Source organism: Heterodontus francisci, chromosome 33, assembly GCF_036365525.1.
Source record: "Heterodontus francisci isolate sHetFra1 chromosome 33, sHetFra1.hap1, whole genome shotgun sequence".
NCBI lineage: Eukaryota > Metazoa > Chordata > Chondrichthyes > Heterodontiformes > Heterodontidae > Heterodontus > Heterodontus francisci.
The window spans coordinates 30287226-30315162 of NC_090403.1; the positions used below are offsets into that span (position 1 = coordinate 30287226).

Here is a 27937-nt window from a genome sequence, read left to right on the forward strand (position 1 = left end):
TGCTTACTGGTATCTGAAAAGAACAATTTTTTAGATGAGGTACTCACTAAAATGGAGTACTATGGGCTATGTGGGAAGCTGGCAAAGTGTTGGTATATATAACCCAAGATAGAGTATTTGAGATGTTTAGGAGATCCTGAAGTTTTACACCCTACCAAAGAAAGAGCTGCAGCTAATGCAAACACTGTGGTAATTGAAAAGACACTAAGACTGAAATATTTTTCTGAATCAAGAATTTCCTGCAGATTTTTAAACCATTAATGGATGATGTTTATCTAATTTATTCAACACTTGATGCCCCTGTGTGAGATTCTGAAAAAGAAAAGGCTGGCTGGCTTTAATCAAGAAAATATGATGCTGCATTTTAAGTGCAAACCACAGTTGCTGAATCGTAGAGCTTTGGTTTTCCTGTCATAAATTACCATTCTACTTAACTTGTATGGCGATGACAAATATTTTGCATGTTATGGAAAATGAACAGTCACCAATTTATTTTGCTTTCCAGATGTTTAGTAGTAGCAAACATAAATAAACCCACATTGAAAAATTGTTTTGCCATTATATTTGGAGTAAGTTTTACAACTACCATTACAATTGGAAAAGCCCTTCTGTCATAAAGTACCACTGGCTATTTGGGACCAAAATCATCACCTCAACCCTAACTGTTTTGAGGATGCAACACTGGAAATTAATCTTGCTGGCATGTAAGTATGAAATTGAGTATTGAAGATCTACAGACCATGCAATCTCTGATATCCTGTTAAGATCACCAAGAAAAGATCTGGAAATTTGAGACATGGAAACATCTACTACTTCTCTTATTGAGAGGCAATATACATTTTGGTTAACAGTTAAGTTATCTCAAGTCTGAAACTATACATTGAATGGAAAGAGACCCCCTTTCAAAATGAAGACCTTTAGCCTTATTTTGTACAGGAGACTAATTTTCAGCAGAATAGCATGTATACAGAGCCAAATTACTGGGGAACTTTCATGAAGTACATTCTGATATGGACCAAATGAAGGAATGGTCTAAAGTTTCTCTAGTGGCATGGTCTTGATAAGGTTATGGAGGAAAATAATGTTAAATTGAGAGGTCTACATGGCTTTAAGGAACCTACCACCTTTGTATCCCTTGAAGTGATCCATTAGAGTTTGGAAAAACATTCAAATAGATTTTTTGGAGAAGAATCAATGAGTTGTACTAATGGACAGCCAAAATGATTGGGTGTTTATCTCATATCCAAAAATTCTTCATGATTTATTTACTTCCTATGAAATACCAAAGGAAGCTATCTCTCACAGTCCATTGTCACTGAATGTCCTACCTTAGAATAACAGTAGAATTAAATATATTTTTGTCACTCTCCTCCCTAGCTCCAAGTGAGCCTGAAGAAAGATCTGTGCAAACATTTAAACAAACGTGCTTTAACAAATACGTGCTACACCCAGTGGAATATTTCAAAACAAGAAGAGGCTTAGAATGACATGGGAAACAGCGAGATTTACCTATTCTGGGAGAAGTCCACGATATTCTGGCTGAACCAAATGTGACATTGTCGTCAAGTATCTAGCCCAGAAATTGATGATTCAAGTATGCAGGCGGGTGCCTCAGCTATAACCAGTGCTGTAGCACTTGGATGGCAGTATATCCAGAACACTTGAAAGAACAGAGAAACTCAAGAGTGGAAGTAATCATTCACTGCAAGCATGGAAATCCACATAAAGACTGAATTTAAGGAGAATAACAATTAATGTACATATTTAAGGGGAGTTGAGGGGAAGAGTGTAATTAATTGATAGGGGTTACTGCCATTTCGTTAGCAGGATGAAATAGTCTGTAATGCGGGAAGGAAGAATTAGTTTGATTCGGAAGTGTTGGAGCAGGTATTGGTAGGTAAAAACTAGAAATACTAACATTTTGTTGTTTAATCAGTGCTGTTGCCTGTGTTCGGTTTGAAGCAGCTCACACAATTGTCACAGATATTACATCTACCTCTACTATTGGGAAATCACAGCTGTCCAAAATTAAGAAGTTAATATATTTCATTCAATGTTTAAAACTGGTAACCTTGTCTGCATTTTCTCAATGGAAGTTAAATGAAAAATACTAAAACTAATGCATTATTTCTTTAAATCAGAGAAGAACAAATTTGGGTTCTTGTGTTGGAAACAAGGTGTGTATATAACATGAGATGGAAGTAGCTCTGCCTTGATATCAGTGACATTCAATTGCCTCATGAAAATATCTTCCTTACAAGTTGTTTTGCATGAAACTCTATTCGTGAATCACAGAGGATGCCAAGAATGCACAGATAGGTGCCACAGGTCATGTGCAGTAGAGCCTATTTCTAAAATTGCAGCTTACTTGCAAAATCTACCATCTTTCCCACCGACACCTTCTGGAATAAATGTGCTCAATATTTGTAAAACGGAATTTTATGTATATAACAGCTACAAGAACAAAAATATAGTTATTACAACGTTTAATGACATACATTTATATCTTAAAATTATTTCTAAATATTCTACACAGTTAAAAACTTTTAGTAAAATGAAAGACATTTGTATTAACAGGACTTCTCCATAATGCTTCATATGGGCAGATTAGGCTAGAACATGATCTAGTCTTAACTACTAGCTTCAGAAAAATCCTTGCAGTACAGTGATAATATGTAATGCTTTTATGTCTCATAAGAGAATGAAATTATTTAATTTAGATCAAATTTCCCCAGAATATTTAATCAATACAATAGAAATAAGCATTCTTTCTTAATGCAAAAGGAATAGTACAAGATAAAAAAGCATATCTTATCAACAGATATGAAATGACAAAACTGGATACATCTGAATTCATTAAAAATGATAAAACCTTAGTTCACTGTTCACAGACAGCTTGGTTGTCTTACACAATGAATTATTAGTTAAAAATTGATTTGCTAGTTCTACAACTGCAATAAGTACATTGAAGTTTAGTAAAATAATATTTGTAGTTCACCATGATTGCTCAGTCTTTGTTTTGCTGCTTAGTGCACAGTTAATAGGAGTATCGCCAAACATTCGGCACAGCTTAAAGGAAAATAAAAATATTGAAGTCTCAGTGATGGTGGCTTCCATCTGCTGCATTAGTTTTTTCAGAAATATGGTGCAGGAAAGTGCTCTCATTTTGGCATCTATGGTTCACTGCTTCAGCATTGAAAAGGGCTGGTGGTGGTGGAAGGTGCGTAGCAGCTGGAATTGAAAGCGTATGATGATGGGGATGAAGATGTAAATGAGAAAGTGGGTGTGGCATTGGTCGAGGAGGAAATGAGCTGAGAGAGCTTATGGTAACTGGTGGAGGTGGGGAAGTGGGTGTGGTGGCAACAGAGGCAGTGGTAGTAGTGGGTGGGAAGTTGACAGGGCTGGTGACCCGGAAGCACTTCTCTTTGTGGGCTTTCAACATGTTGGAGAACCGGAATCGTTGACCACAAACATCGCAGGGGTATGGTTTCTCCCCAGTGTGGGTTCTGCGATGGCGCTTCATGTTTGGTCGGCTTGTGAAACTTTTGCCACAGATTTCACAGATAAATGGCTTTTCCCCTGAAAAGATATAGAGTTTGTTACACAAATAAACACAAATAATTTACAATTAACTTTTACTTATTAAAACTTCATCTTTTAAAATCTGTACAGTGTACTGTTTTCCAAATAGTAACAAGGCGACATGCACTTGAATGGATATCAGAATTTAAAGAGGATTACAATAGCTCATTATAACAGTGAAACATCAGCAGAACTAACAGAATCCTCTTAATATAAACAAGTGTCCCAGCAGAATACATATTGCTACAGATAAGCATGTGATATTTACCCACCTGGATAGAACATCTGAATTAACATTTTGTGGGGCCTACAGTGTTGTCTTGAATTCAAAATTTAGTTTCCTCTACTCTTTGTAGGTTATATTCAAGACTTAAAGATTCTATAGGATATGGTTTTGAAGATTTCAGCATTTTGGTATATCTCAAGTTGAAAAGCTAATCACAATGGCTATTGTGCAAGGCACTGCTCGATGTTTGTTTAGTATTGCATCACCAAGAACTAGTGCTGACTACTCTTCCCCCTCCTTAGAGAGATTCACCTGCAAATATAAGCTGCAATAAAACTAGCACATACTTTGTAAAGGACTGGATCTTCATTATATCAGAAAAAATAGGCAAATACTTGTCATTAGATTAACAGAGACTGGAAACCATGGGTCACTATGATACCATGTTTGTTTTCATTCCCCGCTTGCTACTTTGCTATTGAAACCCTGGTCATAAACAGTTACTTTCCTTTCATTTACTATGAAAGTCAAATACAGACTAGTAGCAGTGTATATGTTTCTGATGACATTTTTCCATCTCTACAGGAGCAAGGTTTTATTTTAATTGACTTTTCAATACGATTAAAATGGATTCTCAAAGTAATTCACGTTACACTGGGGTCTGAATTTGATTCTGCCCACATCTCTGGTTGTTACAAAATGTCTTTGTTTTCTCCCAATGGAATGTAATTGCCTCTTTGGTCTTATTGTAACTTGAATTTGCCCACAGAAGCAGACTTTTATCCATAAAGGATATATTTTGTCTGTACATGCATTTAAAAAAAATACAGTTATGCACATGTATTCTGTGCAGGAATGTACTGCATTTGTTAGGGCAAGATTTTGATATCATGGATAAATCAAGAGTTATGGCGTTGAATTTAATTATTTCTGCCTAGTCAATGAATTTGGTGCATATTGATTTCTCAAACAATTAAAACCAACAAAAAAGCAAGCAAGCTTTTCAGGGGTATGACAGTTTTCTCAAGGGATCCACATAATGACTAAAAAAATTCAGTATTCAAATTGTAAAGAGTTATCAGTATGTGAAGATGGTAAGAATTTATGCCCAGTGTATAAATAGTTGTGAATTAAACAGTACTACTTTAGTCAAAGTCATTCGTCTCTGCATTGTACATATATTATTTGTTACCTGAAGGGTTGCTGAAAATCAAAATAAGTAAATCACACTTCGGAGAGAAACTGGCTGACATTCACTGAAGTGAAAAGCATGTGTTCACACAGAAGGGATGCTACTTTTAATTTAGGCAGGGTATAACTAAGGAAATCAACTTTTCCACTCAATTCTTTTGTTCTGTTCTATAGCATTTGTAGATAGAAAAAGGGTGAGGATAGACCATCCGGCCCATTGGATGCTCGCGCATTCCACTAAATCATGCAAAAGCATGCACTACCCTCCCCACCTGATACTGATGCTAGCTCCTGGAGGAGTCAAAAAAAAACTATGGCTAACTTCAGGAAAATCTTTGAGAAATTCCTCTGAAATCCCATGAGGCAAATCAAGCAAGCTCCAGGAAACCACAATTATCCTTGATGCATCGCGAGGTGAAATTAACTGGTCCATGCAATATGTTCTAGTGCTCTCCTTAAGCAATTTACACAAAATCTGTTTATCAGAGGCTGCCCAATTTGAAACAAAAATAGTTTGCAGGCTGTCAAAGTGGAAAATACAAGATGTGAACTATTCTGCATCAATTTATTTTCTCCGACAACGCACTAATTTTCTGATATTGTTTTCCTGTGTCTCGTGGCCTTAGAGTAATTTAAAATAAAATTCAGTTTGTACAAACAGATTTTCTTGTCCCAAAGAAAGCATAACTCCTTAAGTAGAAAATACAGCTATAGCACTGGGTTTAAATTTCATCACTCAAAAAGGAATTTTTTTTTCTTGCATTTTTGGTCACACTGCATCAGTATTTTGTGTATAACTGTATAGAATTTTAACTCACAATTAAACCAAATGTTATTTCACAAGCTAAAAGCAAAATACTGCAGATGCTGGAAATCTGAAATAAAAATAGAAAGTGCTGGAAATACTCAGCAGGTCTGGTAGCACTTATGGAGAGAGAAAGAGAGTTGGCATTTCGAGTCGGATATGACTCCTCTTCAGAAGTCCTGCTGACTATTTCCAGCACCTTATATTTTTATTTCACAAGCCTTAGTTCTTGATAACGTTAGAGCACATCTACAGTACGAAATGACATTAGCCAGAATATATAAAATAGAAACAAAATTACACTCCACTTCATGATAGTAATCAGGTGTCATCTTGCCAAAGTGGTTATGGTTGGGAGAAACTGGCTCCCCTATAAAAAGCTCACTTAGTGCTTTTGTTGTCTGTTGCAAATTTCAGTAAACTGTCATGGAAATGTAGTTTTTTTTCTCTCTGTTTATAAACTAAGGGGGCAGTGTGCCTTTAAGACTGAGAGTTGTTCACTCTCTGGGAACAGTGCGTGCCAGCAGCAAGCCTGTTTCCTAGGCAACAGCAGGAGAGAGAAGCCACCTGCTGTATTGTGTTAGTTAACTGTGTGTAATGACTGGCTAGAACCAGTTTGATCTGGAGACCAGTGAAGTATGCTCACTGAAGGAAGGATCTTTCTCTCTTAGCAGAAAAATCTACATTGATCTACAGGCTGTGTATTGCCTAAGGAGGGAGAAAAACCCCAGAAAGGAAAACTTTGTATTGTTGGAGGTAATAAATTCCTTTTTACTTCCAACCTCTAAGGAGTCTTTGCCACAGGAGTGACTTTCCATTGCCTTTTTGTGTTTCTGGGAGTTCTGGAATTCTCAGTAAAGTTTCTACTGATAGTCTGCCAATTTAAAAATCCAAATCGACCTGTTGCTATACTCCTTTTTGAAAGAACTTTGTGACGCCTGCTGCAACCAAAGTGCTTTGAATGCCTATCCATTAAAGACTGCTAGTCGAATTTGCCTGGAGACTTTGAGTGGCATCTGACTGTTCGGCTCTGGGACACCTCACTGAACTGGGAATGAAACCGACAAAGATTTACAACCCAGTTATTTATTTATTCCTAAGAGACAGCTCTAATTTTATTGAAACTGGTTAACCATTGGTTTTTGAATATATGTGTGTCTGCATGAAGGTTAGGATAAATAAGTTATAAGGTCTTTAGACACAGATTTATTTCAATATTGTTTAAGATTAAGTTAAGTAATAAATAGTTAATTTGTTGTTGTTTAAAGATACCTGGTTTGGCCTGTTTTATTCTTGGGGGTGGGGTTTAAGAAAGTGTTTAATTTGGCTAATTTCCAGTAGGTGGGAAAACTTTAATAATATGCTATGAGATGTGGAGCAATGGATCGAATTGACAGTGCATTACTCCCGCCTCAGTCAGAACATATTAATTGGGGGCTCGATTGTCCGGGATCCAATCCAAATCCAACGCCAATTACGTCAAGTAGAAGGGGAGTAATAACTTGAAAGAAAAAATAAAAGGAACCAGGTTTCTTGTATATATGGGTAAAGGCTGCACAATCGAAATGGCATTTGCAGTTGCAGCAGAGTTTCTGGGAAAGGAGAATGTGTCCCTCAGTGACTTGACAACTTTAAATAATAAACTAAAAGATCTGGCAGCAAAATTGGGGTTAGTGTTGAAATCAGGTGCCAAAAAAGCAGTGAAAATTGACATAATAACCTAACATCTGGAATTGGAAGAGGTGGAAGAAGAGGAAGAAGATAGTAAGTCTGAGAGTGATGCAGTGGAACTGGCTGGAATTCAGTTAGAAATGAAAAAAACCTGAGGCTGATAAAAAATAAAGAAAACTTAAACAAGAAAAAGAAACAGCAATCAGAAAACTTGAACTTGAGAGAGAAAGTGAAAGAGGAGAGGGAATTTAGGTTAAAAGGGTTGGAACTAAGACAAAGGGGTACTCTTGAATCCAGGGAAAGTTCTGGTCAGGAAGAATCTAAATTTAGCCCAGGACCCAGCAAAAAGCTGTTTAAATTCATACAAGCTCTTCCTAAGTTTGAGGAAAGGGACGCAGAAGCATTTTTCATATCTTTTGAGAAAATAGCCAAACAAATGAAATGGCCAAAGGAAAGCTGGACACTGCTTATGCAAAGCAGGTTAATAGGCAGAGCTCATGAAGTTTATGCCATACTTCCTGAAGAGGCTTCTGCAGATTATGAGATGGCAAAAAAGGCTATTCTCCCTATTTATGAGTTAATCCCTGAAGCTTACAGTCAGAAGTTTCAGAACTTATGGAGATTGGCTGGGCAGACGTATGTAGAATTTGAGAGGGTGAAGCAAATGAATTTTGACTGTTGGATACGGGCATTTAAGATGGAAACCACATATGAAAACTTAGAGAATTGATTCTCTTGGAAGAGTCTAAAAATTCAATTCCTTCAGTAGTGAGAACTCATGCAGATAACTTGAAAGCTTTGAAAGCTAGGCAAGCAGCGGAAATTGATGATTTTGAGCTTGTGAATAAGCCAAAAGCTTTTGTCCATTACCCCCATAAACCCAAGAAGGATAGAAAGTGGGAGAGTGAAAGGAAGGCAAGTAGTTGGGGACAATAAGGAACAGCTGGGAATGCCCTTGGATCACATCCTCAGACCAGAAAGGGAGGTGCTGAGGGTAGAAGCGAGGTCCGCAAGCCGAAGTGTTATCATTGCCACAAGATGGGTCATCGTTCAGAATACTGGAAATTGCGAGGTAAACCCATGAGGCTTGTTGGGGTACACAAAGATAATGCAGAGAAAAGACCAGGCTGTAGCTTTAACAGCGGCTGTAAAACCAGATACAAATCTAAAGTGAGTGTAGAGGTTAAGAATAAGATACCCGAACGTTATGATGAATTCTTGTCAACGGGAAAAGTAACTCCATATCCTTTAAGTGAGGCAGGAAAACCTACCATTGTACTCAGGATACAGGAGCAACCCAAACACTCTTGCTGGGAAAAGGTATAACGTTTCCACCAGAGAGCGCCCTGAACGTTAAGGTTTTAGTTAATGAAATTGGCGGGGAGTATACACCAGTACCTTTATATAAAGTACATTTAGAGTGTGACCTAATATCTGGGATGGTAACTGTAGGAGTTGTCCACAGTTTGCAAGTTGATGGAATTGATCTACTAGGAACTGATTTGGCTGGATCAAAAGTATCAATTTCTGTAATTACAGAGAAATCAAGTGAAGTTAAAGAAACAAAACAATTACGGGAACAAGTTCCAGGAATATTTCCTGCGTGTGTAGACCTGAGCAATGGCTAAACAGGTTTCATTGTCAGAGGTAAGATTGGCACGACAAACAGATAGCCGAGTATCTGAAACCTTGTTTGGGGATTTAGATAATCCAAATGAGATGTTTAACAGATCTTCTATAATTGCAGCACAGCAAGCTGATCCAGAGTTATACAGGATAGCACAGATGGCTCTGACAGAAGCTGAGGTGAAAGGAGTTCCAGAAGGCTATTACATGGAAAACGGGGTTTTGAGGAGGAAGTGGAGATCGCCTCATAGACCTGCGGAAGACGACTGGACAGTTACTGAACAGATAGTGGTACCACCTAAATATCGCCAGGAATTAAGATTAGCACAGGACATTCCTTTTGCAGACATAGTGGGATTCGGAAGACTAAATCACGTATAAGTCAACACCTTAAAGCATCCCAAGCCAATATGAAAAAACGGGCACACAAGAATACAAAGACCCACAATTTTCAACCAGAGGATGGAGTATTGGTGTTGTTACCATTAGAGGGTGAACTATTAAAAGCACGGTTCAGTGACCCATATAAAGTGATCAAAAGAGTGGGTAAGGTAGATTTCCTAATTGAAACCCCTGATCACCGGAAGAAGAATCGCTTGTGTCACATCAATATGTTAAAGCAATAATATCGCACGGAGGAGGATAAGCCAATACAGGTATGTCAGGTAATGGGGACTGTTGAGAAGGAAAAGAATAGTGAGGATGAGACAGAAGGAGGCCTAGACAATTCTCAGATTGAGCCTCCAACTATCTGGTTAGCGAATACAGAATGGCTAGGAAAATCGGACAACATGCTTTTGTACTTAGATGCAAAACCACGTGATGACATAACCAGGCTTTTCACAACATTTAAAAAAGTGTGTAGGGATAAACCAGGATGTACAACCTTAGCCATGCATGATGTGGATATAGGGGAATCCGTCCCTCTCAAGTCCGGACAAACAGGCCCAAGTAAAAGCAGAAATCCAATACATGCTGGAAAACAACTTAACTTAATTGAACCTATTCAAAGCAGTTGGAGATCACCATCAATTCTAGTGCCTAAACCTGACGGGTCAACCTGACTTTGCATAGACTACAGAAAAGTCAATGCAGTAACAAAGGCAGACTCCCACCCAATTCCTTGTTTAGAAGATTGTATTGACAGAATGGGCAGTGCGAGGTTTCTTACCAAGATCGACTTGTTAAAGGGATACTGACAAGTCCCTTTGACTCCGTGAGGCAAAGAAATATCAGCTTTCGTCGCACCAGACGGTCTTTATCAGTACTGGGTGATGCCACCAGATGGCTAAAAAATGCCCCAGCCACTTTTTAAAGATTAATGAATCACGTGGTAGCCAGTGTTCCCGACTGTGTAGTGTATCTCGATGATATACTAACATACAGTAACACTTGGCAAGAACACTTAAACCAGCTAAAAACTATTTAAAACACTGCAAGCAGTGGACTTGGTAGTAAATCTGGCAAAATGCGAATTCAGAAAAGCAAAAGTAACTTGCCTCAGACACACAGTAGGGTAAGGACAAGTATTGCCAAAAACGGCAAAAGTACAAGCTTTAATGGAGTTCCCTATCCCTAAATCTAAATGTGAAATAATTAGGTTTTTACAGGAAGTTGATACGGAATTTTAGTGCTGTAGCTGCTCCATTAACTGATTTGCTACAAAAAAAAACAAAGTATATGGTCAGATGAATGCCAGGCAGCTTTTGAAAAGTTAAAGGCAATCTTAACTAATGAAGCAGTGTCGGTTACTCCAAATTTTGTTAAACCCTTTAAGATAGCGATTGATGCTAATGACCTGGGGGTTGGTGCAGTCCTATTGCAGGATGACGAATTGGGCATAGAAAAACTAGCAGGGTACTTTTCAAGAAAACTAAATTGCTACCAAAAAAAGTATTCCACTGTGGGAAAACATTAGGACTTTTGCTGGCTCTCAAACATTTCAAAGTATATGTCTGCCAAGACTATAAAAAAGCACTAATGTACACTGACAATAACCCATTAATGTTTGTGGAAAAATTAAAAAACCAAAATACTAGAATATTTAGATGAGTTTATTGTTACACCCTTATCATTTGAAGATTGTACATATTTTGGGGAAAATCAATGTTATCGCCGGTGCTTTGTCACAAATTTAACCTTGTTAAGTTATATGAATGGTGATGGTACAAAGAAAAATTCTGTTACTTATCAGCAGAGTCAATGGGGGCATGAATGTGAAAATATGTTGAATGTTTTTTTTTCAGTTTCTGCTTTGCATTGTAATAAAACGCGTTCAAGAATGACGTTTCATTTCACCAAGCTGGAAGTGTCATGAAAGTGTAATTTTTTTTCTCTGTTTACAAACTAGGGGGGCAGTGTACCTTTAGGACTGAGAGTTGTTCTCTCTCTCTAGGAACAGTGTGTGCCAGCAGCAAGTCTGTTTCCTAGGCAATAGCAGGAGAAAGAAGCCACCTGCTGTATTGTATTAGTTAACTGTGTGTAAAGACTGGCCTGAACCAGTTTGATCTGGAGATCTGGTGATGGAAGGTGTCGTCGACAGTGCTATCATGCGGCACTTGTTTAGCACTAACCTGCTCAGTGATGCTCAGTTGGGGTTCCGCTAGGGCCACTTAGCTCCAGATCTCATTACAGCCTTGGCTCAAACATGGACAAAAGAGCTGAACTCAAGAGGTGAGGTGAGAGTGACTGCCCTTGACATCAAGGCAGCATTTGACCGAGTATGGCATCAAGGACCGCTGGCTGGAGTCATACCTAGCACAAAGGAAGATGGTTGTGGTTGTTGGAGGTCAATCATCTGAGCTCCAGGACATCACTGCAGGAGTTCCTCAGAGTAGTATCCTAGGCCCAACCAACTTCAGCTGCTGCATCAATGACCTTCCTTCAATCAGAAGGTCAGAAGTGGGGATGTTCGTTGACGATTGCACAATGTTCAGCATCATTTGCGACTCCTCAGATACTTAAGCAGTCTGGGTAGAAATGCAACAAGACCTGGACAGTAACCAGGCTTGGGCTGATAAGTGGCAAGTAACATTCGCGCCACACAAGTGCCAGGCAATGACCATCTCCAACGAGAGAATCTAACCATCTCCCCTTGACATTCGATGGCAGTACGATTGCCAAATCCCCCAATAACAACATCCTGGGGGTTACCATTGACCAGAAACTGAACTGGAGTAGCCATACAAATACCATGGCTACAAGACCAGGTCAGAGGCTAGGAATTCTGCGGTGAGTAGCTCATCTCCTGACTCCCCAATGCCTGTCCCCATCATCTACCAGGCACAAGTCAGGAGTGTGATGGAATACTCTCCACTTGCCAGAATGAGTGCAGTTCCAACAACGCTCCAGAAGCTCGACACCAAGCAGGACAAAGCAGCCCGCTTGATTGGCACCCCATCTACAAACATTCACTCCCTCCAACACCGACGCACAGTGGCAGCAGTGTGTACCATCTACAAGATGCACTGCAGCAACACACCAATGCTCCTTAGACAGCACCTTCCAAACCCACGGCCTCTACCACCTAGAAGTACAAGGGCAGCATATGCATGGGAACACCATCAACTGCAAGTTCCCCTCCAAGCTACACACCATCCTGACTTGGAACTATGATCACTGGGTCAAAATCCTGGAGCTCCCTTCCCAACTGCACTGTGGGTGTACGTACCCACATGGACTGCAGCTGTTCAAGAAGGCAGCTCACCACCACCTTCTCAATGGCAATTTGGGATGGGCAATAAATGCTGACCGAGTCTGCGATGCCCACACCCCAGGAATGAATAATAAATTTTTTTTAAATCAGCGAAGTGTGCTTACTGAAGGAAGGCTGTCTCTCGCTTTGCAGAAAAATCTACATTGATCTACAGGCTGTGTATTGCCTAAGGAGGGGAAAAACCCCCAGAAAGGAAATCTTTGTATTGTTGGAAGTAGCAAATTCCTTTTTATTTTCAATCTCTAAGAAGTCTTTGCCTCAGGAGTGACTTCCATTGCCTTTTTGTGCTTCTGAGAATTCTAGAACTCCCAGTAAAGTTTCTACTGATAGACTGCAAATTAAAAAACCCAAATTGACCTGTTGCTATTCTCCTTGTTGAAAGAATAGTGTGATGCCTGCTGCAATCGAAGTGTTTTGAATGCCTATCCATTAAAGACTATTCGTCGAATTCACCTGGAAACTTCAAGTGGCATCTTACTGTTCGGCTCTGGGACACCTCACCGAAACGGGAATGTAACCCACAATGACTTACAACCCAGTTACTTGTTTATTCATAAGAAACAGTTATAATTTTATTGAAACCAGTTAACCTTTGGTTTTTGAATGTATTCGTGTGTGCATGAAGGTTGAGATAAATAAGAACTTATAAGGTCTTTAGACATAGATTTATTTCAATATTGTTTAAGATATAGTTTATTAATAAATAGTTAATTTGTTGTTTAAAGATACCTGGTTTGCTCTGCTTTATTCTGGGGAGGTTAATAAAGTGTTTAATTTGGCTAATTTCAGGTAGGTGGGAAAACTTTAATAACATGCTATGACCTGTGGAGTAATGGACAGAATTGACAGCGCATTACTCCCGCCTCGGTCTCAACAAAATGCACAATGAAATATAAATTTTAGTTAGAAATACAAAAAATCTAGTCACAAAACTATTGTCTTACCAGTGTGAGTTTTCATATGCTCATCAAAATACTGTTTCATGTTGAAGTCCTTGCCACACCACTGGCACATGAACTGCTTATGACCAATATGAATACTCATATGTGAGCGAAGTTGGTACTTGTACTGAAATCGTTCATCACAGTTCTGAAATGAAGGATTAATCTACTTTAACATTCAAATATTTTGCATTGTATAACTTGTGACGGAAATCACACTTGCCAAATGGACACACATTAATTTTATCATACAGAACATTAATTTGAACTGTTACAGGACATTGAACATAACTTGTTTTAAAAAGACCACAGAACAGTGGCTGAAAACATGGCTGCACATTTGCATTCTGAGAGACAGTTGCTCAGAGAGACAATGGGAGTACACCCTGATTCAATTCGCCAGATGGGCTTTGTCAATAGTGATGATCAAGATACATTAAGAGTCATTGAAAGTGTAAGAGCCAGCATTCCACCCCCACCCCTCCCCCCAGAGTGGTGGTAAGCTTGGAGGAATCCACAAACCTTGCAGACGAGGCTGTTCCAAACAAGGAGCTGGTCACATGACTAACCTGCTGGCCAACCTGGGGCTAACTGAATTGTGATCACAGGGCAGTTTTTGGGAGAGACAGCAATTGAACTTCAAGAAGAGAGCACTCCCTCTCTCTTTCTCTCACACAAAGTTCCAGGGATCCACAGAAGTAACTTAAGCCTCAATACAGAAGACCAGCAAAATTAGTTTGAAAGTGTGCACTGGGCCCCAACTAGAACTGCAAGACTGAACTTCAATCAAAGACTTTACATCCAACCCAAAACCAGTAACTGAACTCCATCTATTACTGCAAACCTTTCCTTTAATTTTTTCTCTTCCTGTCTCTATTTGCATGTGTCTTATCGGGTATGCATGCTAGCATGGTCGCGTCGCGTATTTTTAGTAGTTTTCACTGAGTCAGAGTTTTAAGGTCAATAAACTTACACCTTCCTTGTAAAGAAATCAACCAGACAGGGTTTCTCAGATTTAAGCAAGTACAATTAGAGAGCAGTGAGCAAGGACTCACTGAGGGGAAGCTAAAAACACTGTTTTAAAAGTTAAATCCTGTTACGGCCAAACCAGAAAAAGGCTGAGAGGGGAGCCCTCGACCCCTTCCTCACCTGGTCATAACAATGATAAATCATAATTTGAGTTTAATGTCCCCTTCCAAAATAATATCTTTCTGTGTAATCAGTCTACAATGTAAACAATTACTCAAATCATTTTTAAGGAGCTTTTTCTCAGCTTCATGAACATTAACAAGCTTTTAATAATTTTAAAGACAAACACTTGCTTCAGTTATCCATTCTTGCATCTTTAACGAGCAGATAGTTTGTCATTAGCACATTAACCTTAATTTTTTTTGGTTGATTAAGTAAAGAAAGTACTCCCACAATTAGCTCATGGTTACTTAACACCGAGTCCAAGTAAAGAACAGCAACAGGTCAACAATCCAGTAATGAGCTGGTATTGCAGGAGAGAAGCAGTTCAAGATGCTCAGACAACCCAAGTAATTTCCCATATTACTGTACATTTCAGCTGTAATACTGCACAGGCCTTACTAGAAAAATTTATCCCAGTGACGTTAAGCACACTATCTAGTTGCATTCCTGGATCAATTTCTCGCATCCTGTTCATAATGCCAATATATACACAGCTTCTTTAATTCTTCTAGATTGTTTTATACACTTGCACTACAACCTGATCAGGAATGACTAAAAACTAGTCACAACACAGAATATCCTGTCAGAATAACTATTTTAGTTAGGGTTGAGTATAGCCCTTTTAATTTAGCTTTGCTGCAGCATCCTGTGCCTTTGCAGGTAATACACTATAATCAGTGATCCACACAGTTTCCTATGGATTATTGAACATGATCTTGATCACTTTTTAAACAATAATAAAGCATAAATTAGTAAAATGTCTAAATACATTGTGAAGTTTTTTTTTGCCTTTAAATAAATCATGAAGCTCCTAACTTTAATTTCTACAGTGGTCCCTTAGCATGTGCTGTGTGATACATATCAGTGTACCTGTGATAGTCATACTATGAATTTCTGATTTTAGTTGCAACTCTCTGGGAAGTTAGAAATGAGGGTCTTCCCTTATGAAAAGAACATGTTATATGTATACATTTAAGGTCCAGTTGTTATTATTGAACATAAGTTATCTTGGTTACAAAATTAAATTAAAATTTAATTTAGTCATATATCAAGAAGAGCACAAAACTTATGAAAGTGCAACAGCAACTGATTCTGTAACAGGCCATAAATCTGTTTCATTCAGCAAACAGATTTATAGTTTTGAAAATAAATATATATCCATAAGAGAACAAAGACTTTAGAATGCATGTCCAGAACCAGTTCTAATTTTACTTTTAGACTGGTCAAAAACACATAATAGGAGTAAATAAACACGAATAGGTATCAATTCATAACATATCAGTTATAAATAAAAAAAGTGTTACAATATTAACCTACCTCACATTTGAAAGGTTTCTCTCCCGAATGTTGAAGAGAATGGACCTTCAATGACATACTGCGCTTGAAAGACTTCCCACATGTTTCACAGGTGAATGGCATGTCCTTCGTATGTGCTGAAACAACAAATGCCCAAATGCTACAGAGCACTATGGAAAATGCAATTCACTTTTGTATCATCTTTAAAGTAGTGCACAGTACTTGGCTATGCAAAATAAAAATCACAGTAATTTCATAATTCCACAATGCAAACAGAGGAATCAAATCCATGAGTTCTTCTAAAATCAAACATAGATTAAACTTTTGCTGCCATAGTTCTTTTAATCAACACTAAAGCTCTAGGCGACAATACATTATCATGATTGTAGTTGTGACTGAAATTATGTAACACCTACACTTAGTATGGTGAATAATTTTTACTGTATTGAGTGCAGGTGTTCATATCTCAGCCGTACCTTACTACAGGCAGAACACAGAACCTGTGTTTTATGCTTGCTGAGTTCCTAATAACCACAAATGTTATCAAGTCAGTACATTTGGAGAAGATTTTATTTGGAATTATATATTTTAAAAGATACTGAGAACCTGGAAGATGAGAGAACCTGAAATTCTCTAATGTATTATTTTGAACCTCTTTGAGGTTGTTGTCGTTGGAGAGAAGGAGGAGGAGAGGTGACTTAATAGAGACATATAAGATAATCAGAGGGTTAGATAGGGTGGATAGTGAGAGTCTTTTTCCTCGGATGGTGATGGCAAACACGAGGGGACATAGCTTTAAGTTGAGGGGTGATAGATATAGGACAGATGTTAGAGGTAGTTTCTTTACTGAGAGAGTAGTAGGGGCGTGGAATGCCCTGCCTGCAACAGTAGTAGACTCGCCAACTTTAAGGGCATTTAAGTGGTCATTGGATAGACATATGGATGAAAATGGAATAGTGTAGGTCAGATGGTTTCACAGGTCGGCGCAACATCGAGGGCCGAAGGGCCTGTACTGCGCTGTAATGTTCTAATTCTAATGAAGGATATCAATCTGCATACAATATTCTGCCTTCCCTTGACTGAGTGTTTCCCTTGAAGAAGTATACCAAGAGCCCAGTTAAAGAGTGGAACAGGTCTAAGAGAATATTCTGCTCTGGCTCAGATGATGGAGCAGTGACAATTGGATCACTCAGTAGCTCTTAGACTAGGAGTAGGAAGAATATAAGGATTTTTGGATTCTCTGACGGTCAAATTGTCGTGTCAAATGCTCAAAAACTGGAGTCCTTTTCTGGACCTGGATCTAAAGGAATTTTCAAGTTACAAAATTGGTGCTATGAGTTCAAATCAAGCTTATGCCCTCTACATACTTACAGCAATCCTGACAAGTAAATCAGGCAGTGCAGCTGCTATCAGAGGTGCAAAGAACCAGCTCAAGGGACAGTAGTTGGCTGTTCCTTCCTAACAGGCAGTAGTGCTGGTCACAAAAGTGATTTGCTACTATTTTACATCTTTTTTGCATATTACATTTGTATTATGTTTTCATATCATTGGCCTAAATGGATAAAAGGTTTGATTACAAAATTCAAACAACTGTCAATGCACAAATTGCAGTTGTTTTTGTGTTGCTAATTGTGCTAGGCAACCCATTCACAATGCAAATAGATTCCACAGCAGTGACAGTCCTAGCATATTACTAAACCACTTATTCTTGAAAGGGGCATTAAATACATTGTTATATTTGGCTGAGTGATTTAGAGAAGCATATTAGCTACATGCCCATTGGGTTATCCCCAACATCTATAGTTTTGACCTTAGTTCAATGGAAATAAAATGCAGAACCTTGCCCTGTAAGGATACAGCATACTAAATAACATCCCAAATCTCGATTCTTGCCCTCAGATCAGAGTACAGAACACTTATCGTGTATTCAAAATAATACAGATGCTGGAACTCAAACAAAAACAGAAAATGCTGGAAATACTCAGCAGTTTAGGCAGCATCTGTGGAGAGAGAAACAGTGTTAACGTTTCAGGTCAATAACCTTTCTTCAGAACTGTCCTTATTTTGTATTTTTGTTTTAATAACCATTGAGCTGAGATCAAGGCAAGTGCATATGTTGGGGGTATCCTAGTGGGGTTCTGGATGATGTTCTCTATCACTCAGCCAAGCAAAATAATTGCTCTAAGATCAGCGTGGACATGAGGAAACTATAAAACTGCTAATTTATGCAAGATCAGCAGGAAGGATTCTAATCCCGAGCTAAAAACCACAGGAAACAGTACATTGAAGCTTTGAGTGATATTCAAGTAAAATGCCTCAATGTATCTGAAACTTTCATCTAACAATGCACCCTGTGACAATTTAACATCAGTCCTTCTTGCACCTCCTTAATTTCAAAGAGGTTTTGCTCCAAACCACCCAAGGGTAGATGGGATGTCATAAAGCAGGCACTAGATCTCGGCTGGTTGTGGGAGTAGTCCTGTCTGCCCCATTACAGTCATTTGATTCTTCCTGATTCAGCCAAGTTATCAACGCTATTTTTCAAGGAATTACGTCAGTCACTGGTTCCCCACTAGATTATCTATAGAAGGGTGTCAGAATTGCCCCAGTTTCCTGAATGCCTCCTCTACAGATGCCAGGAGGTTGCAATGAAAATGGTGTGAATAAGCACCACACCATACAATACCTATTCTCCATCACGGAAGACTGAGGCTTATTTCAAAATACGTTGCTTGGTAATGGTTTGGAAGACTCCCAATGCTCCACAGATAGATATTTATATGCTTTGTTTTCTGAACACCTGAGGGAGCATTGCCTGAAGGTGTAGGCAGTGTCATGGAGGCACTAAGTGCTTTGGATTATTGATTTCCCTGGATATTCCAGCTGAAAGTTCCCTGTCTCACCAGATTTACAGTTATGTTCTTGGAGGAAAACAATGTAATTTGCCTCAGATTTGCGTAGAATTTTGTCAATTTTGCAGCGATGATGTGAATGATTTTGAATGGATTATTGTGTTTTATATAACACTTATAGCCTTTTGTAGATGCAACCTAGGGCAGCACTTAATTTATTTTGATGCAGGCGATAGGTGATGTGGGCCAGTACCGAAAAAGATACAGTATCAGAGTAAAAAAGAAACCGTTTCCAATGGCTGAAAGGTGGATAACCAGGGCGCACAGCTTTAAGACAATTAACAAAAGAACCAGAGGCGACATAACAAAAGGCCTGAGTTATGGACATCTATCCTGAAAATAGACTGAGCGTACAGGACTACTTCAAAATAGACTATTTAGAAATAGGGTGGCACTAGTGCCATCTAAACAGCATTGCTCCAAGGCCCATTCAGGAAGAGGGCAACACTAACAAAACATTATCACAGATGGCCCATTACAACTAAAAGTTGCTCAAAAATAAAATGAACTAAATTATAATCTTATCCTCATCGTCTATGATACAAAAAACATCCTATGGTGCCAAATGCCTCGACTGTTTTGAGCTTTTATGCAACGTGTGGTCAGGATTAGAATATGCACTGCCTGAGAGGGTGTTGGATACAGATTCAATAGTAGCCTTCAAAAGGGAATTAGATAAATACTTAAAAGGAGAAAAATGCAGGGAAACAGGACTAACTGGACTGTTCTTCTAAACAACTGATGCAGACTTGATAGAATAATACAGCACTGAAGGAGGCCATTCAGCCTATGATTCTATGATTACAGTCAACTGAGGGACATTCTGTGCTGTGCAAAATTCTAATTTGTTCCTTAGTCCCTTTAACACTAATTCACTGATTTTGTTTATTGTCTGCTTCCTTTTGCTTTCTGTTTGGCCATCTATGGGAATGATTTTTAAATCCAAGTCTGTTAGGAGTTCTCAGGAGACATAATGAAGAGTATGTGGGAATAGACCCAAGAGATGGCAGCAGTGAAAGACAAGGCAGTATTGGGAAGTGGGTGAGGGGGGTGGGGGGCAGGTGGAATCAGTCAGAATCGTGCCTTGAACAATTACGAATGAGAGGTAAAGCTTGTAATGGATGTTCAAGAGTGTTTGAAGGGTTTTTTGAGCACAAGTAGGTTATATTCTCCTGCAATGTATTTCTGTGGCTTAGATTAAGACTCAGTGCCTCAGACAGGAGTGTCCAGGTATATGGCAATATGTCCCTTTGCAAATCCCCAGTTGCTTACAATTCAGCACCTTAAAGTTCAGATCACAGACTCTGATAATGCACAATTGAAGTGTTCATGAATTTGCTATCTGAAGTTTTGAAAGCTAAGTAGAAATATTGCACTTTGGATACCTTCTTCACTGGCATTATGCAAGTTCCATTTCAACTTACACCATCATTATTGGCGGGCATTGGGTCACAAATTGCATGGCACTGTGTGCTTTGCTATGATTTTGAAAAAGACTCAAAATCTGCAGGAATTTTCCACACAAGAAAAATGGAAAACACTGCTATGGAGCATAGATTGGTCACTGATGTTCACAACAAACAGCTGGGGAAAAACGAGCTAACACAATGGTGCAGGTTCATGGAAGTCCTACACTGCATGAGTAGGAAATCACATGTGGCACCACCTATCTGCAATGTCGCAATTTGTTTTCACCTCCAGCTAGGTTATATTTCTATGGGGTGCAAAGGATGCAAAATGAAGAATGCAGAGTGATGCAAATTTAGTTAAATAATTAAAATTACCTTTATATTTTGGCAGCTGATCAGATTATGTACATCAGATTAAATGCTATAACTAAACCAATAGAAAGGATAATAAAAGTCATTACACAAATATTTGGGCCTTGAACTTGATACGAACACTTAACACATTCATATAAAATTTCAATATGAACATTCATCCATAATTTCTAGGCCTTAAATCCTCAAACGTTGAATTAAAAGATTCACTGAATAAGTGAAAAAAGTCAGTGTGACAGACACAGAACAACATTTGTGAATAAAAAGCATTCCTGAGTCTTAGGCTCTCACTTAGTACAGCAACACTATTGCAAAACAGATCATGCTTATCTGAGGAAGTAACATCCCAAGTAGACTGCGGAAAGCCTTATAACAGTGTACCTAGGCTTCCAAATGCTTTTAACCAAGTCCCTCAAGAAAGGCTTTAGGCCAAGCTAAAAACAGTGGAGATCCTGGGAATAGATTAGAAACTAGTTCAAAGGTAGAAAGCAACATGTTGGGTTTGAGCAGAATGCCCCAGACTTGGTGTTGGGAATAGTGCTGTTTCTCAGTTGCATAAATGACCTAGTTACCAAAACTCAAAGCAAACGATACCAAATTGTGGTAAGGGCAGAAAATCAGAGGAAGCAGCTCAAAAATTAGATTGAGATGGACAAAATAAGTATTTGGGCAGATGATGAAATTTAATATGGATAAATGCAAAATATTGCACATAAGATGGATAAATAAGCAACTTGTACTCAATAAGTGGTGTTGAAACAGATAAGAATGATAATGGAAAGAGACTTAGGAGTCTTACTTTACGCTAAGCTAAACATGTCCCACCAATCCAAAGTGGTAGTTAATAAAGTCAAAAGAATATTGAACTACATAGCCAAAGCAGTCATGATCAAACTGTATGGTCAGATTACACCCTAAGTACTGTATCCAGTTCTGGTCATTGACACACAAGGGAGAGGTACATGGAATAGTAAATGGTATGCAAAAGGTAAAACTGGAATAATACTTCAAATTAAATTGTGGGTGTACAAAGGTTCAAATGAATAAAAGCTAACTTAGGCATTGATAAAGCAGTTTTCCTTCATGCAGTGTGTGCAATGGACCTTTGTACAGAGTGGTGGATAGGAAAACCCTGGATACATTTAAGAAACTAGATGCAGTAATGGGAGCACAACGTTTAAAAAAAATATTTTCAGACAATGACAAGTTTGCATTTATTTCCGATTCTTAGTTGCGCTTCTCCTTAAACTGTTGCAGTCCTTGTGATAATACAGCTCTCATAAAACAGTGCGAGGTGGGGAATTCCAGGACATTGACCCATCAACTATGAAGAAATGGAAATACATTTTCAAGTCTGGACGGTGTGGAACTTGAAGTTGTTTGTGTTCCTACAACACTGCTGCTCTTGTTCGATTTAGCGAGATTGCATGGGAAAGAGATACCATTCAAGCAACCTGAAGAGAAAACATTTGCAGGGGAAAGGGCAGGGGAGTGGGACTAACCAAGTTGCTCTTGCAGAGAGCCGGCAATGACACGACCGGCTGAATGACCTCCTTCTGTGCCATAACCTAACTGTGATTCTGGTGAGTTGCTGCAGTGCATCCTGTAGATTATATGTATTACAGGCACGATGCATTGGACATAGAGATAGAGGGCCTGGTTACTGAGTCCTGCTGTGTCCTGGACTGCATCAAGCTTCTTGAGTGTTGGTGGGATTCCACACACCCAGGCGAATGGTGAGCATTCCATCTCACTCCTGACTCGAGCCTTATAAATAATGGATAGACTTTGAGGGGTCACCAGGTGAGCTACTCGCTGCAGAGAACCCAGCCTTTGCCTTGCTCTTGTAGCGGGTGTTAATATGTCCAATTATAGTTATGCTTCTGGTCAACAGTGACCCCCAAGATGTTGACCGTGGTGGATTCAGCAATGGAGGGGCCTTTGAAAAAAAAAGGGGAGATAGTTGGGCTTCCTTTTGTTCCAGGTAGTCATCATATAGTCTGGATGGATGGACTAATATGGATCAAATGAGCGTTTTCATCTGCAATCATGATCTTGAATAGTTGTTACATATGACTGACCATGATAATACACCGCGTTCCCCATGTACTGGAACTTGTATTTTTGTTCCTAAATTACTTCTTTATGATCAAAACATCAAAAGTTTCTTATCCTTTCTTGATTTAGGCATATTAGGAAGCATCTTACTTTTCCTCAATCAAAAGGTAATATAGTCATATTTGCAACTCACCGACCATGTGTTTTCGAACATGAGCCATTGTGTAGAACTTCTTCTCACAAATCTCACAGGAGAATTTCTTTTCAGCAAAGCCATGAACAACTTTGATGTGCTCATGCAGAGACCACAGCTTCTTGAAACATTTTCCACAGGATACACACTGGGGGAAAACATGAACATTTTAGGAATTCGACTTACTATAGGGTGTATCTGGCTAGCTGAAAGACTGTGGAATATACTGCACTGAATGTTATTTCTCTTTTCCTCTTGGGTGTAATTCCACAGGCATTGGCATCCCTGTCACTTCAACCCACCGATCACTGACATTCCTTAGTTTCTCCTCAAATATATTTTCAGTGAAACAGGGATGATAGGCTGTGATGACCGCTATGCACACTCTTAATAACAGACCCAGAGCAAGAAATGCTTTTGATGTTTCCCTATAATTTAGCCAATAGTACAGGCAGAGACATTACCACTCTCAGACAGCTCATTTAAAATCCAGAACTCAATAGTACAAACTGATTAATCTTTGCCACTGACATATTTAATATACAACCAAATATCATTCTGGACATACAGTGGAATAATGTCCTAAGGAAGTGTGAGGTCATCCACTTTGGATCCAGAAAAGATAAATCAGAATATTTCTTCAATGATGAGAGACTAGGAACTGTTAAGAAGCAAATTGGATTTGTCTAGGTACACAATCACTAAAAGCTAGTGCACAGGTACAGTAATTAATTTATAAAAGCAAATGAAAAGTTGGCCTTCATCTCAAGGGGATCGGAATACAAAGGGGAAGTTATGCATCAGTTGTACAGAGCATTGGCCAAATCCCATCTAAAGTTTAGTTTTAAGCACTGCCTCTCATGAAGGATATATGTGACCTTGGAAGGGAAATAGTACAGATTCACCAGAATGGTACTAGAGCAAAAGGATAATTTATGAAGTCAAGTTGCATTACCTTGGCTGGTATACCTCCTTCACTTTAGAAGGTTGAAGGGTGATCTCTTCTCTAAAAAGCTGTGGACGACGGGTAAATGGAAATGAGCTACAGATCAACCATGATCTAATTGAATGGCAGAACAGGCTTGAGGGGCTGAATGATCTACTCCTGGTCCGATGTTCTGAAGTGAGCCTTAATTTTCACTGTGGGTAATATGACCCAATGATTGAGTTATACAATAAAGAATATATTTCCATGGCTCAATTAAGATAGGTACTAGATCCAGATAAACTTATGTCACATGCTTTGAGTTCTGTGTAAACCCGAATTCACTGTTTATACAAATCATATTTGATATCTGTTTTGATCATTGGGTCTCAAGACACATGGAAACCCAATGCTATATTTCAGTTTCTAAACCAAGCTACTGAGTAGTTGATACCCACCTGTAGGGTTTCCATTTGGTCAATATGCATTGAACAACTTCTTCCCACTTACATAGCTCTAATAGGTTGCCAAGATTTTTAGGATCCCCAAGTATGGCCAAAGATACTGCTGGAGATTAACCAGCTAAAACTGCACCATCACAGGTAAGTTTGCTGCTGCTTGCCCAGCTTTGGTCACCCTACTAATTAGGAAAGAGTTATTTGGAGCCAAATGGACCCCAGCCTTCAGCAACAGGTTCCATTTTTGTCAGCCAAGCAGTAACGTGGAGTTCTGTGGACTAGTCTGGCTCAGATATCAATTTACCAAGTTTTCCGTGCAGGATTGACTTGGTTCGGAACTTCCAACATCAGGCGTGTCATCTTGGAGCCATTCGACCCTGCCAGGAGGATAGTCACTAGTCAGCCATTGGACAACTGAAACAGGGACAGCAAGTACCAAAAGCTTACCATGAACAACATGGATAAACAGCACATTCCACCATTCAATGTGAGTGCACGCTTACTATCTTCTGACCACAGCATGTACACTCCCTTTACTCGTGGAAACTAATATTTACAACATATTTTGCATTATTCAGAAAAGACATACAAGCATTTTATAAAGTATAATTTTCTTGCATGAGAATATTGAAGTTGTCAACACAGCTAAGCTCAAATGTGTGAAACCGCATGCATTGGGGGAGGTATTTCAAATTTAAGTCTGCAATTTAATCAGTTGGATTCTTGTGCCATCTACAGGAAATATGCAGTAACTGCAGAGGTACTGCAAAATTATGGCAAAGTATTATGCCACCTTTTTAAAATTGCACCAATGTGAAAAATTGAAGCACACAAGTTTCAAAGATCCGTTCAACAGTTTAAAAATATACTCAACAGTATATTTTAGTCAAACTGGAAATTAATATAGTTTTCACATTTGAAGAAACTGCAAACACAAGACAATTTACAGCATGTCAAGCACTTTAACAATCAGGTTCCATATTCCTTTTTTGTGTGTCAATTGATATAACACTTGCCATCGAAGATTAAATTTCTTTTCATATTGTGATATTCCATTCTGCGATATTCCATTCTGCAGTGCAAGTTAGAGTTAATAATTTGCAACAAAATAGTCAGGATGCTGGTAGTCCAAAGGACTGTCACTGACCTCATCTCCTCTGGAGATCTTCCCTCTACGGCTTCCAACCTCATAGTCCCACAACCCCGGACAGCCCGCTTCTACCTCCTTCCCAAAATCCACAAACGGGACTGTCCCGGCAGACCCATTGTGTCAGCCTGCTCCTGCCCCACTGAACTCATTTCCTCCTATCTAGACTCTATCTTTTCTCCGCTGGTCCAGTCGCTTCCCACCTACATCCGGGACTCTTCTGACGCCCTACGTCATTTTGACAATTTCCAGTTTTCTGGTCCCAACCGCCTCCTCTTCACTATGAACGTCCAATCGCTCTACACCTCCATCCCCCACCAGGATGGTTTGAGGGCTCTCCGCTTCTTCCTGGAACAGAGGCCCAACCAGTCCCCATCCACCACCACCCTCCTCCGCCTGGCTGAACTTGTTCTCACATTGAACAACTTCTCCTTCAACTCCATGCACTTCCTTCAAGTAAAAGGTGTCGCTATGGGTACCCGCATGGGTCCTAGTTATGTCTGCCTTTTTGTGGGATATGTCGAGCATTCTTTGTTCCAGTCCTACTCAGGCCCCCTCCCCCAACTCTTTTTCCGGTACATTGATGACTGTATCGGTGCCGTTTCCTGCTCCCGCCCCGAACTAGAAAACTTTATCAACTTTGCTTCCAATTTCCACCCTTCTCTCACCTTTACATGGTCCATCTCTGACACTTCCCTTCCCTTCCTCGACTTCTCTGTCTCCATCTCTGGGGATAGGTTGTCTACCAATATCCATTATAAGCCCACTGACTCCCACAGCTACCTCGACTACACTTCTTCACACCCTACCTCCTGTAAGGACTCCAATCCATTCTCCCAGTTTCTCCGTCTCCGACGCATCTGCTCTGATGATGCTACCTTCCATGACGGTGCTTCTGATATGACCTCCTTTTTCCTCAACCAAGGATTTCCCCCCACTGTGGTTGACAGGGCCCTCAACCGTGTCCGACCCATTCCCCGCACCTCTACCCTCACCCCTTCCCCTCCCTCCCAGAACCGTGACAGGGCTCCCCTTGTCCTGACTTTTCATCCCACCAGCCTCCATATCCAAAGGATCATCCTCCGCCATTTTCGCCATCTCCAGCGTGATGCCACTACCAGTCGCATCTTCCCCTCCCTTCCCCGGTCAGCATTCCGAAGGGATCGTTCCCTCCGCGACACCCTGGTCCACTCCTCCATTATCCCCAACACCTCGTCCCCGCCCCAGGGCACCTTCCCCTGCAATCGCAGGAGGTGTAATACCTGCCCATTTACCTCCTCTCTCCTCACTATCCCAGGCCCCAAACACTCCTTTCAGGTGAAGCAGCGATTTACTTGTACTTCTTTCAATGTAGTATACTGTATTCGCTGCTCACAGTGTGGTCTCCTCTACATTGGGGAGACCAAGCGCAGACTGGGTGACCGCTTTGCGGAACATCTCCGCTCAGTCTGCAAGCAGGACCCTGAGCTTCCGGTTGCTTGCCATTTCAACACTCCCCCCTGCTCTCATGCTCACATCTCTGTCCTGGGATTGCTGCAGTGTTCCAGCGAACATCAACGCAAGCTCAAGGAACAGCATCTCATCTACCGATTAGGCACACTACAGCCTGCCGGACTGAACATTGAGTTCAATAATTTCAGAGCATGACAGCCCCTCATTTTACTTTCATTTTTAGTTATTTTTTCTTCCTTTTTTTTTTTAACATTTCTTTTTACATTTTTTACAATCTTTTTTTGCATTTATTTCATTTCATCTTAGTTTGTTGAGTTTGCTTACCCACTGTTTTTTTCAGGTTGTTTTTCTTCAGGTTTGCACTTGCTGCTGTTCAATATTCAGTGTATTCACACCTAATCTGTACTAATGCTTTGTCTTTCAACACACCATTAACATATTGTTTGCCTTTTCTCCGTGACCTTTTGGTCAGCTATGTGGCCTGGTCCAATCTGCACCTTCTCCTTTGTTATCGCTTGCCCCACCCCCACCTCACTTGTTTATAATCTGTGACTTTTCTAATATTTGTCAGTTCCGAAGAAGGGTCACTGACCCGAAGCGTTAACTCTGCTTCTCTTCCCACAGATGCTGCCAGACCTGCTGAGTGATTCCAGCATTTCTTGTTTTTGTTGCTGGTAGTGGTTTGATTTAACGGAGTGGCTTGCTAGGCAATTTCAGCGGGCATTTAAGAGTCAACCACATTGCTGCGGGTCTGGAATCACAAGTAG

General features: G+C 39.7%; 1 protein-coding gene across 1 annotated transcript in view; it reads right to left on the minus strand.

The window, feature by feature from the left end:
- Positions 1-2458: 2458 nt before the first annotated feature.
- LOC137347913 (zinc finger protein 652-like) overlaps positions 2459-27937 on the minus strand; it is a 99466-nt gene continuing 73987 nt past the window's right edge. The window contains 4 exon segments of the mRNA XM_068012962.1: positions 2459-3579; positions 13761-13905; positions 16266-16381; positions 23189-23336. Coding sequence (XP_067869063.1) covers positions 3098-3579; positions 13761-13905; positions 16266-16381; positions 23189-23336 — 891 coding nt within the window. The 3' untranslated portion in view covers positions 2459-3097.